The sequence below is a fragment of the Opisthocomus hoazin genome, chromosome 4 (genome assembly GCF_030867145.1).
Source record: "Opisthocomus hoazin isolate bOpiHoa1 chromosome 4, bOpiHoa1.hap1, whole genome shotgun sequence".
In the NCBI taxonomy this organism is placed as follows: domain Eukaryota; kingdom Metazoa; phylum Chordata; class Aves; order Opisthocomiformes; family Opisthocomidae; genus Opisthocomus; species Opisthocomus hoazin.
In genome coordinates, this window is record NC_134417.1 from 66,886,648 (window position 1) to 66,905,562 (window position 18,915).

General features: G+C 39.8%; 1 protein-coding gene across 5 annotated transcripts in view; it reads right to left on the minus strand.

The window, feature by feature from the left end:
• Nucleotides 1-18,915, minus strand: part of PPP1R9A (protein phosphatase 1 regulatory subunit 9A) — a 158,058-nt gene that overhangs the window by 58,087 nt on the left and 81,056 nt on the right. For all 5 annotated transcript variants that reach the window (XM_075419316.1, XM_075419317.1, XM_075419315.1 and 2 more), the window contains exons 3-5: nt 14,406-14,538; nt 13,792-13,912; nt 8,783-8,887 (exon numbers count right to left, since the gene is read on the minus strand). In XM_075419316.1, the coding sequence (XP_075275431.1) occupies nt 8,783-8,887; nt 13,792-13,912; nt 14,406-14,538 (359 nt within the window). The remainder of the gene's footprint in view (nt 1-8,782; nt 8,888-13,791; nt 13,913-14,405; nt 14,539-18,915) is intronic.

The following is an 18,915-nucleotide window of genomic DNA, read 5'->3' on the forward strand; positions in this document are numbered from 1 at the left end:
AGCTGCCATCAACCTTCACTGAAGCACTAACCAGTTCCAAACTGGTCACAAACCCGTCTGTAAGTAACAGATTTAGCAGACTGCCTCCCCTAGTTGGCTCATTGAACACGTGTGTCAAGAAGTTATTTTTGAGACATTCCAAAAATCTCCCAGACTACTTGCACCAAACCATGCTACCCTTCCAGCAGATGATGGAGCACTGTAAGTCCTCTGTAAGTCCCTAACCATAACCTCTGAACTCACTTGTCACTTTTTGCAAAGCAAAGGCTAGGTCATCCTCCCTCCCAGCTAGATTCTGAGACCTGTTGGCAAACATGCTCTTGCCCCACTTTGTCAAGTGGATCCCTTCTCTCCCCAGCATTTTTCATTCCTCCAGGAAGGTCCATAAAAGACAATGCCTCCCCTGCAACATCAGCTGCACAGCCAGGGGCTGTCCTGCATCCAATCCTACCTGACTGGCATGATCACCCAGAATACCTTTCATGCTCTTCCACCCTAGCCGCCAGAGCCCTGTGACATACTCAAGGTCTTCCTCAGCAGTATCACCGGTGCTGGTGGACGAGCAGCAAAGTAATAGCTGAAGTGCCGCAAAAGCCTCAGCAGTCTCTTCTCCACAGCACCTTGGATACAAGCCCCCGATAAGCCATGCTATCAACACTAAAAGGATTTCAACTCATACGATTAGGAAGTCATATAAAAAACCCACACACCAATATTAATGCACTCAGATTAATTACTCCCACAGAAATCAATTCTAGTCTAGGGCCTTATTGACACATCAGCTTTATTCAAGAGCACTTCAAAATTAGCCAACGGATTCAATTTTTTGGCACTTCTCCAGGCTCTGGTCCTTACATTGCTCTGCTCTTCTGAGAACGCAGGGAGAGAATCTCTTCCATCTCTTCCAGGCAGCCTGACAGTATTCCAACACAACGCTTGCATAAAAGGTTTCCTTGAATACATGATAATCATTTAATCAGCATTCTCTATAGCACCACACAATTCTTAGGGGAACGGCCAGCTCAAAGAAACACATTTGTAAATCTATGCTTTAACATACCTGAACACAAGTGAAGCACATACGTCAGCTCTGTTCAAAAGGTACAAGTGCTACCTAGGGATGTTTCTAAAACCTGACTGTATTTTGAGGTGAGACCTGCCCTCCCTCACCCTTGCTGGCATCCATGGGAAGGAAATCCAGGAAGGAAATACAGATGGGTCACAAGTAAGCTGATGGGTTCAGATCATGTCCTTAATCTTGATGATTAAGTGATCCAGATTTTAGGCAAGCTGGACCACCCTCATTGCACAGTCCAGGGGTAGCTGAATGCCCTACAGCACCATCCTTGTGGCTTGGCAAATTATCCTGCAAGGATAAACGGTGGGTATTTCTGCCCAGCTGTCACAATGTTATGTCACATTCATAAAGGTGCACCAAAACCGGGTAAGACTTTCCACAACATAGTATCCTGGACTATGACAAAGTAAAAAAAATAGCTAAATAAAAATTTATGATGATATTTCAGTTGCAGGGGTAGGAGTTTATGTTTAGATTCAATCAGCTTGAGGATGAAGCGATTCAAAACCTGTCAAGTTGTTCCTTTTTCCAGGAAAGGAAAGAAAAGACACTCTGAATTAAACCCAGCCCTGCTGAATCTCATTAATTCATGTTACACTTAATTTTAAGAACAATGCTCTAGATATTGAGCAAAAAAGGTTTATAATTCAGCCAAAATCTTTTAAATGAAAGTTTCTTTATACATTTCACACTCAAACACGTAGTTTCCTGTCCAAATCTGCAAATATTTCAAGAAATAACTTGCCATAAAATTCAAATTAGCAAGATATCAGGACATAGGGGCTATGTTTATGCCAGTAAATTAAACAGTGCCAGGGAATGCACCCAAGCACTAGCAACTGAACATGTACACTATTAAATCACTGAAACAGTCTTTGGAACGGTTTGGACCAAGTTAACTGATTTTCTACCAAATAATATTCACTCACAGTCCAGGAGTTAGCAAAGGACAATTTGGACATGGCCACCCTGCTCTGAAAGGTAAGAAAGCTTAAAGGTATGAGCCCCACACCACTGCCAGCTGGCCTCAGCGCCCAAGAACAGTCCAAGGCACAGTTCATCTACTGCAACAGGCACAGCCAAGGAATATAAACCAGCAGAGCAGTGATGAATGCAGTGTTACCTCACCAGTGCTAAGTGCTTGTGAGTAATTTTTCACATTGTTCAGTATGCTACTCTGGGTAGTCTTAAACAACGATTATCAGTGCGTCCAGGAGTTCTTTGCAGAGACCAGAAAGAAAACAGCTCATGTGATGGAACCTTTAGTAAGATTCCTGGAACTAACAGGACAAATTTACTCTATTTTGGCGCAAGGCATCATGAATTTAGTTTCTGCCAGGTCCATGACTCAGGTCTATCAAAGAAGCAGAAAGTGCACCAAGCACACATGGTCTCTTAAGCAGCCTTCAAGAACTCCCAGCTCAGCAACCAGCATCGCAGAGCCACAGGCTTTTCTTTCCTCTTTTTTTTCTCTCCTCGGCTCCAGCACTTTGATTCAAAGAGTAGAAACAGACAAGGAAAGAAAGAACAAAACCATCACTCCCAGCCAGAAAAATAGAGAATATAATCCAGCTCTCTGAATCAGACATGGGAGCGTGGCATTTTTTGCTTATAGGTCCTGTCTCACTACCCAGGTCTGGGAAGAAGTAAAAACCTTTCCTGCCTCTTCCACAACATGGATCTGCAGCATGGAGAATGCCTGCACATGTTTAAAGGACACAGCTGTTTCACAGGGCAAGAGCACAAGTAGGGAAAGTAAGAAAGAGCAGGAGAAAATTTGCACAGGCATGCGTGCTGGAAGAAGGGAAGATGATTATCTAGGGGAAGGAGTCACAAAACTAAAGCAAAGCTGTCCACTGTTACTGTGTGCAAACAGCTTTCCCACCGGGATACACTGCTGCTGGCTGCATCCTGTGGTTGACTTCATCTGTCCTCTATACCGTCTCAGTGCTTGCACAGACACGACTGCATAAATTACCTTTCCAGATGTTGTAATGTTAAACAAAACTAACATCAGGCATGCAAATGCTGTTTTCTGAGATAGTGTATTTTCCAGAAAAATATCAGCTCAAGATGGGGTGAGGAATTAGCTGAAGAAGGAATAAATGACACATCAAGTTGGTGTTAATGAAGAAGTGAGTATTTTCGCTTCTCACCCTTTAACTGCTCCCTGTATCAGAGCTATCTAAAAAAAGGGTAAAAGCTTCATTTTTGTCTGAAAGATTGCATTTTCAGTACAGTAAGGGAGAAAGAAATTAGGCTGTGAACTGGGAGTGGAAGTTGAGACAAAACCCTGCTTTGAATTAAAACTGTCCACATAAGAAAAAACGTAAAATAGTAATAAATGAGTCTTTATTAGAACAGAGAATAGTTAATAGTGGACGGCCCCAGGCTTTGACAGTTACACTGCTATTGTTAGAACCTACTCTTCAATGATCTTGAAGATTAATTGAACATGGCAAAATTTGCTAACTAATTATTTAGATTCTTTATTAAAATGGGAAGACTTTGAGGCATTTCAGTAGAATTTAATTAAACAAAACCCAGTAAACTCACTGGTAGGTTGGAATTAATAGAATTACTTTCAAGGTGACGCAAATCATGAGAAACCAAACAGGTTTTGCACAGGTTCTGTGTGGCTCCCTGAAAACTCCAGAACTGACTCAGAAAGCACCATGAGAGCATCCGCTCAGTGCCTAGCAACAGTTTGGAAAGCTGAGAAAATGCTTAGTCACATTCAGAAGACAGGACACGGAAGGAGGACATGGAAAGTAAAATTTGCCTTTCCAGTAAAACACTGAATTTGGTTAACATTCTTAAAAGAAACCTTTCAGAGGAGAGCAATAATGATACAAGCATACAAGCAGCATACAAAGGACTGGGATTTTCCAATGACTCTCTCTCATGCAAGACCCCTTCTACTTATCAACGCAGTAAGTCTGGGACCCTGAGCTACCCAGAGCTGCATGGGCACAAACCTTTGTATCCAGTGAGGCAGAGAAGTGCAGTCCCCACTGAAAGCTCCCATATTTGTCCTAAGATGGACAGAGACTAGGTAGTATGGTAAAAGGATAAAGTTTTCTCTGTAAAATAAAAAACAGAATTTCCTGGAGGCATACAACTGTCCAAGTGAGCTTTCTCTGGTGAAGACATCAGGGTCCCCTAGCGCCCTTTCACTATGATGAAGAACAGGGGAAAGAGCGGGGTCACAGAGGCTCAATATCACCCAAGCAACTTCAAAGAACTTCAGGTCTGCTACTCAGCACCACAATCTATGAGGAGACTGCAAGCTACGAGGCAGAACAACCTAGGAGAAACTCCATGACATGATACGATTCCCACTGTCAAGCTGCCTCCTTATCCTGTCTTTTATGATTGTAGGCACAACTCACAAACCTCAAGGTGATGGACTGCATCCTAAATGGGGTCAGAAGAAGCACAGAACAATTAGTGATATTAGTCTGGCACTGCCCTCTGACCAATCCATTAATCTTAGAGGTGGGGCGACACTCAACAAAATTGAAAACCAACTCATTCCAACGGAAAATCCCTCCTATATATAACCAAATTCTGAAACCCATTAATATGAGATATTACTAAACTAAATAGATAGGAGAAGGGGTAATGGCCTCAAGTTGAAAGAGGGTAGATTTAGATTAGCTATAAGGAAGAAATTCTTCACTCTGAGGGTTGTGAGACACTGGAACAGGTTGCCCAGGGAGGTTATGGACGCCCCCTCCCTGCAATTGTTCAAGGCCAGGCTGGATGGTGCTTAGAGCAACCTGGTCTAGTGGAAGGTGTCCCAGGCCACGGCACGGGGGTTGGAACTAGATGATCTACAAGCTCCAACCCAAACCATTTTATGATTCTATTCTATGATTCTAAATAGTTAAGCAAAATTATAAAGAAGACTTACTATTTACATTAATTGAAATATCATTCATAGATGTATTTGTCAGATTAAAGTCACAAGGGCACTAATTCTCATCACTAAAAACAGAAGCTGATTGCCAGCTGGGATTATGAAGGAATTCCCTCTCCTTCCTTTGCCTCACAGGCTACCAGAGTACATCTGGTTGGTGCCGATTATCTTCCTATAAAACATTATAAGAAAGAAAAATTGAATTTATTATCTTTGGAGAAGCCAAATTGGTTGGGTCAATGATCTTCCATTATGGTATGACACCTCTTCTGAGTAGTCCGATACTTCAAACAATGGATAATCACAGATGCTTACATTTGCTCTTCCTCCCACCTCCCCCCAACAGTTCAAAAGGTAAAAGCCATGTCTTCATTTTCACAGATTCCTTGCTGTGTCAGCTATAGACAGTCTGGATACATTTTTCTGGCAGAAACATTGCAAAAATCTATTCCAGGTCAATGACTTCCACTGTCAGGATCATTCAAAGTGTTCAGAAGGCTCAAAAGAGAAAAATAAATCACTAAGTACTGGTATTATGCAAGCTCTCTGAAGAGGTATTGACTGTATTTATTGCAAAGAATTAAGAAGAAGCTTTAATGTCATTCTGTTCATGAAAGTCCTTTCCTTGCAACCGATCTCACACAATAAACCCTGCTACAAAAACTAGCATGTACTTTGACTAGATTAAGGACAAAATGACTGTGTATGTGACTGTGTATATGTAACGCTGTGGGTTATAAACGTGAAGTAATGCCAGTGAAACACATGCAAATCTCTGTGTGTACAGGACACCAAGCAGAAGAAAGGCACATGCAGTTTATGCTACGATCACACAGATAATTATGCTTATTAAAGCAATTCTATAAAAAAGATTACACGCAAGTAAGTATGTATGTCATTTCTCCTGTGAAAGAAGGATTCATGAAGTTCCCTTGCCTTGAGTTAGACAGGGTGTGCGACTGCACACTGCCTACACGCTTGTAGCTCAGCTGGGACACTCGCCGCAGGCACGGCAGAAGGTATTTATATAGCAAGGATCTCCCCCCCTGCTCCTACCTCCTGCAGTGACACAGGCCATTAACGGCAGCTCCCCCGGGATCGGTGCACTCGAAGGTCAGCAGCACCGCTCCCTGCGCTGCCAACAGGCAGGAGCTGGCGCCCAGGGCAAGCGAGGGATTCTGCCCCTGAAGGTCGTCTTACGCTGTCTCTGAGGTTCGGGAGCAGTTCGTGTGCAGAGGTGAGCACTGTCTGTCAAAGAGGGTGGAGATGAGGGATTTCTCCATTCCATTTCTAACACAGGTGTAAGGGAGAAAGAGGATCTGACAGAAAACAATTACCCTCTCCACCAAATAAGCAGCAGGCAGGGCCCTTGTGTCATACAGGGAAGGAAAAACAGTCAGCAACGTAAAAATACATCATTCTCTTTCACATCTAAATTCATCAGTACTAGCTCTCGCTTACTTTACAAACAAAAGTTTAAACCTACAGTGAAGGCAAAACATCAAGCAACCTGAAATCTCTATCTCCAAAAACCAGCTATCGGAACCATTTCTGATTTTGAGTAGCTAAATACAGTCGACCAGTGCCAGCGGAGCATCAGACAACTCAGCGGTCCAGGAGCTGACCAGAAGCCAGGCAGGCGCCTGTGCCACACAATGCTTAGCCGTCTTGCCAAGTCTCACTCCCGGCTTACTGCAAACCAGGAAAAAAAAATCATGCATATCTCAACTGGCCTGCATAAAGCAGAAGAGTAGTCTTTTTGATTTTTTTTTCCATGAAGTTATAAATGAAGCAAAAATAGAGGGAGATGCACCAAATTCTACCCATTCCTTTCTTCTAATTAGACATATACATTAGTAAAAGGCTGTTCATATTATAATTCACGTTTAATTTTCTTTTCAATTTAATATTTTTATGAGTTTGTTTATGTAGTCGTGACACTAATGCACTGGGTCATTTTTTCCATGAAAGCTCAACCTCTTAAGCTTACTTACAACGAAAAATGTAGAAGCTCATACACCTCTCCTTGATAAATGAGACCTGTCAGAAGCCAATGATCCCTGTGCACAGGATACACAGTACACTTGACAACGTGAGCTCAACAACAATGAAGAAATACTTTTTACAGTCCACTATTTTATTACAAAAGAGCCTAGATTGCAACCACTCTGACTGTAATTTACTTCCCGAGAGAAGATTCTGGGAGCATTCTGTGTGAAAATCATTTTACGTTTCTTCCTTCCTTGAAACCCATTATTCTTTCATGGAAGTAAGTATTCTATTCTGTAACTTACGAAATAATAATTACAAGAACTAAGCCAGTTCTAAGCTGCATATCATAAGTATGTTTTATGTGAGCACTTTCTTTTTTTCTTTTTTTTTTTTAAGCTAAAACATCAAACACAAAATATACATAGCATTTGTTTTGTGTACTGAAACACAGGAAGACATTATTCTCTGTCATAAGGATTTTATGTTCAAGGGTCCCAACTCTGCAAAAACCTAATAAAGTGCATACTCATTTTTATAGTTAACTCAGTAGGAGCATTCACAGCGTGTGAGTCTTTGCAGAAGTAGTACTGATGTAGCTGAAACTGTAAATGCTACACAAAAATATATTAATCTGTAATTACACTACAATTTCTAATAATTTTTTTCCCTAAATAACCTCTTTCAAATAAAACCTCCCCAAGATTCTCTGCAGAATCCATATCCCAGCATTATTCCTTAATGTTGTGTGGGAACAGCTACGGAATTATAGTGGAAATGTGCACGCCAGCATAAAACAGCACCGTCTGAGGGGGACTGCGTATATTACCCACCACCTGTGTGAAGAAGTCAGCCCTGAACTCACTACTTGACAAATTCAGCTGTATTCACTGGAGAGGATTTTGAGAGAGAAGCAAAAGGTGACTACAGAATGGCTACTGCTTTGCAATAGGCCAAAGCTATTTTTTTGATTTATTTTGTAGACTAAATCTTTGCTGAACTTAACAAGCTATTAAACGGAAAAGCTATGTGGCATGTGGCTGCATAGGTTTTTAAATGGCAGAACAGTTCACTTCTAGGGAAATACTGTCCTTATTAATTTACAAACATTTTACAGCCTTGTATCTACATTAGTTTATAATTTTACTTGCAGCGTATGTTACATTTCTAGCCTAATTATTATCGTTTTATGGATTTTTACAGGGTTGCCTTTCAATGAACTGCAGCACAGGAACAGACAGAAACCCAGAGATGGTGCAGTGACTGGGGTAGCTCCCTGGATTGATACTGGGAGGTTACTCTCCCCAGTTCAGAAGCTGTTAACACTACTGCATCCAGCATCCAGTCCTATCTCCTCCTCTGTGCTGAGGTGCGTCAGCAAGCACTGGAGTGCCCACTGCCTTACTCCTCCGACCCTGGGGCAGTGATGTGACCAGTCTCCCCAGCGGAAGAGCAGGGAGGAGATCAGTGGCAGCCCAGTTTCCATCTGACCAACGCCCATGACCTTTGTCATTCCAGCTAATACAAACAGTCTGAGGTCCAGGGAGATCTAGACCAGTGAAGAGTTGTCTTCTACGTGCAATTTCAGCTTGTTACAGTGGTCATATTTTAAAAATCTAAGCCAAAACAAAAATCTCTAGTACCACAGCTCACCCCTGTCTTCGGATAAAAGCAGAGAAGGCACAAAGAAGCCAAAAAACTCTGATTCCACCTGGGTATACTGACAGTCCTGTGAAGGAAGCAAGGTAATCTTAAGTATTCAATCACAACTTTTTTTCTTCTAAAATACTCACCTAACTTTCCCTTTGGTGTTTCTGAGAACAGTTGCAGCAAAATTTTGCGTAACGCCAACCAGACTGATGCCATCAACTTCCACAATTTGGTCATTCACTTGGATCCTTTCAGGGGAAAAACACAAATGTATAAATAACTGTGTGAATTCTTGGTGAATTTTCAGCAAAACTTAGCATATAGAGATCCTTTAAATTTGATTTTAAACAAAGTCTTTAAATAAAAAGTCATAAAACAATTGAGATAAATATGAAAAATGCATCATTTCTTGCACACAGACACCTCATAAATCCAGCTTCAAAGTTACCATTACAATTAATAGCACCAATCATCCAGTCACTTTCCTTGTATATAAAGACAGCAACACAAACTCTTGAATTTGTCATATTACTTAAATTAAACGAGATATTTTAACAGCTCTAGTATCATTCTTTCCTAAGCTAATCTTGACAAACAGCATAAGACATAGCTCTGGTATTTCATGCTAATGGAAAAAAAATGTGATATTTAACTAAAACAACCTGCTCATCTGTGGAGAAAAGAGGTTGTGCATCAGACTTAATTGTGACCTACCCTTTTAAAATATTTCATCTAACTTGCTCCAGAAGGATGAATTCCCAGTGCAAGTGTGATCTTGCTGCACACAATAACAAGGCCTTGGACTGTTTGAACGAGGACTCTCTCTTTGAAACCAAACACCTATTTACAGTCGATACCTTGTTTGATGCAGGAATAGAATAAAAGACATGCTGCTTTTGTCTGAAGCAAGCACTGCTATGAAATCCCTAGAGCAGGCATTGGACTCACATGGATCACAAATGCTTGGAAGGAGGACTGCTATACTAAAAAGTCCTCTAGAAATGCATGAAGTCCTATAGTTTCAAAAATTTTAAAAAACACAAAACACAGTCCGAACTACTGAAAGGGAGCAATTTTCAAGTACTTACATAAACGCGGCTGATCCAAACAATACAGTTTACAAGTGAACCAAGAAACAGCTATGAAAAAATCCCATTTTAATTGTATGAAAATATCTAAATTGAGCTATTTTATATCTTAGGATATCTTAGTGATACGACTTCTTTTCAAAGAACAACAGAGGCTGCAAAAGAGGACTGAAGCATTTTGACTTGAATCACTAATTTCTCTGTCAAGTCTGAGGCAACGCTCTGCAGTTCTACATGTGTTCAAGCAGTATCTTCAGTTGGTTGGACTCCACTGATTAGTAAGAAATACAAGATTTATTCTTTAGCAGCCTCACACCACAGAATGTCACTGTATTCTGGGCAGTGTTCTCCCTTCTGTGTATAAGAAACCTTGAAAAAATGATCTTCACAACAGCCTATAAACTCCTATCTTAAAAATCACATCAGGCTTTTTAATCTCAGAATTTTATTTCAGTTTTCATTGAAGCATTTAATAATTACACCAATCACATTAATATTTCTTGTATTTCAATACTGTAAAAATTATTTCTTTTTTTACTTTGGCAAACACGAGGTGCAGTCAGATGGCCACAGGAGTTCCAAGAAAAGACGTTTAAAAAGTTGGTGCCCACTGCCTGGGAAGCTGTCACCCTCTTGGCTGAAAACTAAATGGTGGAAGATGAGATTCCTTTCCAATGGCAGTTTAGCTGCAACACTTTACATACTTCGCTATGCGGTGGACTAGCAGTGTTCATATAGGTGTACAGGTATAGTATTTCATGTGATGAAATGTCGTTAGAGAGCTGTTGCCTGCAACTTTGTAAGTGGCTCTATCTTCATCTACTGCAATTTAGTTTGATTTCATTTGTCTTTCAGGCATAGTTCATATCTCCTTTCTCCTTTGTACAGCTCCTGAATTCATTTTCGACTGTTATTTTTATGGCCATTGTTCTCCAAATCTCCTCTTTTTCTATACATACGTGTATTTAAAATATATATAAACATACATACGTATCAAACAACACACAATTACCATAATTGTTATTCAAATCATATAATTACATGTAATGAAAAAAGAAATTTCCTGTCTGTTGCCATGTACATTCTATACTGCCCAGACTAAAACACTCTTACAGCCATATTCTTCCGGCCACCTTCCTCTTCCTCGGGCATCCCCTCTGCAGCCCCACTTTCATCGCAGCTCTGTGCCTGAAGCCTAGCCCTAACCCCCCAGACGAGCCACCACAGGCACCATCTACACCAGCACATTCTCACAGCCACGTTCTCTGGGCAGCCTTCCCTTTAGAGTCCCCTCCCTTAGAAGCTCCAGCCTTCCTCTTTGAAATCTAATTTCAAACATGAACGAAAAATTAGGCTCAGGTTGGTAAAGCCCGAATTAGAGGTTTAGCTGCTTTTATCATTAATGAAGTTGGTAATTCTTCTGACAATTGTTTTGTAATGGTCGTGACTGAAATCTTTGCCTATGTGAAGCAGCACTTCAATGAGGTAGCAACTACAGAAGTGAACCGACTAAAGTTGAACAAATTACTTGCATAATTACTGCTCTGTATGATGAACTAAAAAATTTAACCTGTGCAGAGACAATGTTTAGAGCATTTTTCAAGTTAAGAACTGTGTAATGTTTCAAAACTGTTGTTCTCAATGTTAGCGAAATACTTTAAAATGGGAATGACTCACCACCACAATGATTTGAGAGAAGCAGCTATGAATTCTCGCAGGAAAATATTTTCTTTTTCATATTCAGTCAAATATTTTATATTTTACACACTATTAATAATCTCTTATTACTTATCAACCTGCTTGCCTTTGGATTCATCTCGAAGTATCCCCCTTGGTTAAATACTGCCACAGAACGTCTTTTGATATGACAACCGAACACTACCTGCTTGTTTACATCAACGCAAATCAAGCCAGCAGTGCTCAACCACTGAGAAACCCCTTTATACAGATTTTGGGTTTCCATGGGAGGCAAGTAATTCATATCATGATTTGATGGGTCTTTCAATAAAAGATGGGAGTTATCCTACAGATATTGTAATGTTTTAAATTGTAGTTTCAAAAGAGCCTTCTTGAAGATTGTTATGTGGTTATTCAGAATACCTAAAGCAACTGCTGAAATATAGTTTTAATTTCTGCTGGGAGACTTTGTTTTGCTATCAGTGTTAATGATTAACTAGGCTCTTCACAAAGATGAAGTCAACTGGACCCTTTACAGTTGATGCACTTTATTACAGAACCGTCTGCTCCTGACTGAGAGGATTACATATCCCTTTCCCAAGTGAATGATCAGTCAGGCTCTCACAGAGAAAATCAGAGGGCTATTTCTCAGCTGACTGAACATTCAGGCAGTTGAAAACCAACACAAATATTAGAATAGTCAAAGAAAGATATTATTTTTTCTCAGCTGACAAGCTCCTTTCAGATGCCATCTAGGGAAATGAAAGAAGAGACTTGTAATTGAACATTAACTTCTGTAGCCCACTCAAACAGATGAATAATGAGAGGAACAGAAAATACAGATCATCATAGAGCAGTAGTGAGCAACTCCAATTTTCAACCAGACAATTTCACACAGAATGTCAGTCGTGAGCCTAATGCCTTCTGGTTGAGCTCAAGCATACTTTTAAGAAAAATTAATTAATTCACTGATTAAAATTAATTAATATCACTTAAATTTGAAGTAATGAATGAAGTAACGAAATCTTGACATGTCAGCTTCTTCACTTCCCTTCATAATTTTTAAGCCTATGACATATCAGTACTTGGCCTTCAACCTGGCATCTCATTGCCGAGCTCTGTAAAGACACCTGCAAGCCCAATCTGGAAGACGGTACACTTCAGTAGTTTTAGAGCAATGTTACTAAACTCTGCAACCTCCTGCCTTGTAGGGCCTTCAGATTTAATTTGTGTGGGGTTTCCTCAGCAGAACCACCTTTTGCCCGGCTGAAAAGTTACAAGTGTTCATCAATAAGGAACACGTTACCACAATACATTTGTTAGAAGACAGTATCAACTTTTTAGAGTTTATTCTTACCCTATTTACCTGTGTTTGTGTTTGACATTATTTTGTAAGTAATCACCAATGGTTAAAAACAGAAGTAGAGAATGCATATAACCAGACTTAACTGCTAATGTATCAGATAATTAGTATTTTACTTGCATGCAAATTTACAAAGGGTATGCACTGGGACAAAACAACAAATTATATAGTTTGGAAGATGTTTAAGAATACTTTTCATTATTAAATGATTACATAGTAAAGTGTTTTTCTAATTTTTAATGAGAAACATTGGTCTGATTGTGGCAGGTATTGTGTAATACACAGATAACTCTGTCCCGTATGATAGGAAATACGGTATGTTCAAAAGAAATTCTTTAACCTGCACATACCAAGTAAGCAATTCTAGAAGCAATCAGGTTTTATATGAGCATCATATAAGACTGCAAACACCAATTCATCTCTTTAATGGGCAAGATTTATGGTACAGCTTCCCAATCCAACTGATTAACGTACTTCCAGTGCTGTAGGGGTGAAAGCTGGACTCTGGAGCAGAAGACTACGCATAGTAAGACATACAAAGTAACAGCCTATGTTAGTAAACTTGAAAGAAGGTTATTTAGCAAGAGTTTAGGCATTCAGATTCACTAATTATTTTCCTAATCAAATGTTGAGCAGAACTCTTTTTCGTAACTACTAGTTGTTTAAAGCTGGTTTGAAGCCAAAAGAACACGTGGGAGCTCAATGCCTTTAAAATCTAAACTACCTTCAAAAGTGATACATAATTTGGAACCTCCAGCTTTACTCACACTAAAGATTCTGGGTTTTCACGTAGTCAGAACCACGTATCTTTGGCAAATCTGTTCTCCTTAAACAGTTTAAACTCAAGAGACCAAACCGGTGTCTTGTCATAACCACTTCAGGTATCTGGGCCTTACTCAGGAACTCTGAATTTTACAGCTTTGAGTTATCGTGACATACATTAAGCAAACTACTCTCTCCCATGAAAATCACAATTCATAGAAACCATTGCTGGGAAAATTTCTAAACACTGAGTCTAGTTTACCTGCCATCTCTTTCTGCTGCCCCACTTTCTGTTACTGTTTTGACAAATATTCCCAGTTTTTCAAGGCCTGCGTCTGCTCCGACTCCCATTCCAATAATGCTTATGCCAAGTCCATCTTCATCTGTAAAAAAGCAAAGTGAAAGCAAGAACTATTTACATTTGATTTATATAGTTACTTGGTAGATAAACATTTATGCCTTGGTTGCTCTTGATTTTCCATGTCAGTGACATCAATATCCTTTTGCTTCCTTTAAAAAACTTTATTATTCTACCATTTTAACTACACACAAAAAATATCACCTTTGCCCTTATGAGGAGCTCAGGATAACAATCAAGATTTTTACTCTTCCAGTGCAGAATTAAAACATCACATCAAGCACCGTGTAAAAGCATGTGTTAATGGAGTGACACAGAACAGTTCCCTTAGGGAAATACAGAACTGCATGTCTCTGAACTTCTTTAATTCCTTATCAAACAATTCTTGATATCCAAAAAGCCAAGGTGACTACAACAGATTCATGGAAATTCAGGATAGGCTCTATAGGCATGTGTAGACTTCCTCGGATTTGTAGATTGTTGCCACAGGAACTGGAAATGGCACACAGACTCCATACCTTTTTCTAGTTCAACTGGGAAGAGCTCCAGCTTTTCCACACGCTTCTCGAGCTCATATTCAGCTGATGCAGCCACTGGGTCAACCTCATCATTTCTCCTGTCATAGTCTTCATTGGAATATGTATTGAAAACCTGTGGAAATAGACCAAAAATCACTCACCTATCTACCCCAAAAAGACTTCCAACATGAAAATAGCTACTGGTTTTATCCTGTGATGTTGCAAGGTTTGAAAAGGCTTTTAAATGACAAATTTCTCCTGTTCATTCAAACTTCAGATTTTTAAATGTGTGCTTTCTCATTTAAGTAAAGCACAAGTATGGTTGCAAAGGTCAACTGAGTATAAATGAGAGATTTTTATTGTTTGTGATTATAAATGCAGAAAGTGATCTTACATGACTAAGTTGGCCTATATATGTCAGTCTTTAAAATACTTAATTCAATTCCTTAATAGTGCACTACTAGTGAAGATTCACAGACAGGAAAAAAACAGAATACATTGAAATGATGATCTGCTTACAGTCTCTGTTTCAGTCTTTTCTCCTAATGAAGTTCCAGTTTGCATTCATCTAACCAAAGCGAGACCTGAAGATAACTAATCTACATTTACACCACCTATGGATACCATTAGAGATTATGCTCCATATTAGCTATTAACTTTTTATACACAGCCATGGATATTTGTTAAACTAACCAGGTTTACAGGTTTATTTCAGCTCTAAAGCAGTAATTTAACATTGACTGCATTAACCTGATTATATTATTTACGCTACTTTCTTTCACACTTTCAACGTGAACATGGCCTTCAGTCAGAGATTACTCAGACCTTCAGGAACTTCAGACGGTCAGGAAAAGCATGCTTTCATATTTTAGAGGTCAGAGTTTGCCAGCCTAATTCAATTAACTGTCCACATACAGCAGTAATGAAAGAACATGTGTTATTAGCGGTAATAATTTTACTGAACTTGTCCCACGCACAGATCATGTTCATTACCTCAAATAAAGGCAAACATTTTCCCATATCTCCTCTTCCTCTTTTACAGGCGCACTACGGAAGATGCAACTATGTAGCCATGTTTTTCTATATCAGTGTTTCTCTTTCAACACAAAACACTGTACCATGCCGTGTAGCTACACGTATATCCAGGTCTCCAGAAGCCTGCCTTCTGACAGCCTTGCCTGGAGGCTCCTTAGCGACTGCCCCCGGAGCGAGCATGCCAGCTTGCTGCCCAGTGCAATGCCAGGAGCTGGGCTCATTTCCACCTTCAGGTTTCACCTGACCAAAAAGCTGTTAGTGCAGGTTAATTTCTTTTAAATAGTAAATACATTAAAATTGCAATAGAAAAATATTATTCAATATTATCGTAAGTATAGTAACTGTCACATGGCTACCACAAAGCTACTGCAAAAAACATCCCAGCTTTATATAAAGTCGTGGTTGAAAGAGAAAAGATGCTGGTCACTCTACAGAAACTTTAACTCCTGTATTTTACATCAAAGTGAAACACTTCATAAATTGCCTCTTCCAAGAAGACTGAGATGATAAATGTTTTACAAGAATCCACAAACCTATCTCACATTGATTTTTAGTGACATTGATGCAAGAAAAAGGCTGCTTTAACTAAATAATGCTCCTAAGAAGCCTTCATAAATATATCCAAAAGCTAAGCAAGTCACATTCGAAATGCTGTCCAATGCTGCTGAACAGTTTATGCTGCTTCAGTACATATAAGATTGGAGAAAAGTTACTGATGAAGAAATAACCATAAAGAAACCTAATAATTTACTTGGTCTCAAATAACTGCAAAATCTACGTGCAAGTTCTGGCCACACAACACACAAATGGAGCAACCATGCAAACAGCCAACCCCTTCAAAATGTAAGTGATTCTCTTCAACTCATTCCTGAAGCTTCTCTTTGGGGACGCAATAACTGCATTTGCATCAGGTATGTTTTAAAGGCCTTGAATGATGTATTGATTTCGGCTCCTGCTGTTAAGCCCATTGGGTGTTTGAACTCCCTGTTAAAATGGAAAACAAAATATGGAGGGTGTCCACACCTACTTAACAGTCTGACAGAGGAGCCCTGAAAACTCTTTTGTTACTCAATGTCTTTCACAGACCTTTTTTACACAAGATAAAAGCCTTCTTCACGTCACATACCCCTGCCTGCTGCTTCTCCGTGGGTCTGAACACTTAAAGACAGGAAAAATCATGAACATGGTTTTCTAGGCCGGCCATATCAAGGTAGAGAACAACCCATAGTTCTAATGATGCTAGCCTGTAAATAGTGAAAAAGAAGCACGTAGGAGACAGAAGCCCATTTATCTTCTGATTGCAAGATGTACGACTCACAACAAACGTCCCTTTCCTGCCACAAGAATCGACCGGAGCAGCCAGAAGAGCCCACTCAGCAGCAAGGAAAAGCCCTGCCCTGCTGCAGGCCAGTGGGGGAGCTCCCCTGGCAGCTGATCTTCTCGTTGGTTTGTTGTCAGAGATGACTGTTCCCACCAAGAGCCCGAAACCGGCCTGCATTCATGCTGATATCAGTCAAAATACGGATCAATCAGTGGAGCTAGACTCAGTTAAAACATTGGTGACCTAAGGTTTGACCACAAACCTTTAGGTCTGAAATGCAGCCGTCTATCAAGGAAAACGGAGCTACAGTCACTAGCTGTTGAAATGTGGTGAGAGAGGCAGCTAGTTATTGCTTGCTGAAGACAAGATTCGATGAGGGTGAGGTACAGGGAAAAACTGTGTCACAAAATGAGTGTATTTATTTCTGGATTCCTTTTCATCATGTTAACTGGCCCCATTCTTTGCCTTTTGTTCAACAGCTGGCATTAGTATATTGTGGCACAGTTTCAGATTTGTTGCAAAGTGTCTGGATACGCTTCAGGATAATTTTCTTTCAAAGCATCAAATCTTATATTGACTTCTTGTTTGGGATGATCTTTCTTGAACCAGATTTGACAGAAGAGATGGTTTCTTGGATCTTGCTCACTGTTTTGGAATATTTAGATTTGCACATGAGAAGGGAACTAAAGATACTGTTGGTGGTGATTACAGTTATCATTACGTGTCCAAATATATCATGTCACTCTCATTGACTACCTTACCTCAGCATTCAGTCTGAGACTATAGGATGACTGATAGCATCGAGGCAAAATAGTTTATGTTTCCTACCTGGTATTAACTCACTGTCTTTTGTACATTGGTCATACGATCTTGCTCACTGCCTTCAACATGTGTTTTGACTAGGGGAAGAAGGAGGATATTCTTGTATGTCATTTACCTCATTTTGCATGATTACATTTAATGATTGACTGATTCTATGAAACCAATCTCTGGGTGTTAAAATGAAGAAAAGAAAATATGTGCTAGGAAATTTCCTTTCTTTGTTAAACAGTCTATCCACCATAGTAACGACCTGCTTGCTCAGTACAGTCCTGAGAACTGTCAATCAAGACTTTACTTTGCTAAAAATAAAAGAAACAATTCATAACTGTTTCCTCAAAGTATGCTTAACTTGATTTAAGTAGTCGTACTTCACCTAGTCTGTTGCCGCTGTGTTTCCTAGAGCATGTGTGGGATTGCCAACCTACACGAATTCTCCCATTCCCTGTGATTTAACAGATTCAGTTTTGCCCTCACACTGGCCAAGTACCAACTACAATAAAGTCTCCTGAGCCATCACTTACAGAAAGCTCTTTTTCGGGAAAATCCAACACATCATCTAAATCTCTGGTTGTACCTCTCCATTAGAAAAAAATAAATATCCACAGAATTCACCTACAATGTTTACAAACATTTACACCAGCACTCATCATCCAGCAACAGAGGAAATGAAAAGCCACCCACAGTGGTGACAAGCCAATGGATACCAAAGCTCAGTGTGTACATGAAAACAAAAAGCCCCCCAAAGAACTGACAGGCTCACTCCAATGCTGCTGTTAAAATAACATACTTCTGTCTTCTCTCAAGTGAAGGATAAAGGGTCATCAGTGATTCATCCAGCACCAAAATAACGACAAACTGTACGATCAAAGAAGCAGGTATTACTGTTAGGCACCCAGGGCGGCACCTGCAGGGACATGATACATACACATACACGACCACTTGTTTCTCTTTCAGAGAGCAGTGACAGAGCACAATCTAGAAAAGACATATCACTAACCATAACAAAATATGTTGAGGACTCTAATCCAGAAAAAGAAACCACATTCCAGTTCTAATACTCCTTTTAATCGATAAGACCAGAAAAACACAGCAGTAGATGGAAACTGATTATTCTTGGAAAAAGGAAAAGTTTTATAAGTTTGGGGCATTTTCTCATAGCTCTCAGCTACTACAGAATCTTCACAGAATTTTGCTGGCAATAATTAGTAGGTAGGGACAACTTTTTTTTTAAGTAAGTCAGAAAGGAGATGAACTATGAAGAACCACATGGGCTACCCTCCCCATGGGCTAGCCAGCTCAGTGTTACATTAACCATGTCATTAGTTTGCACAC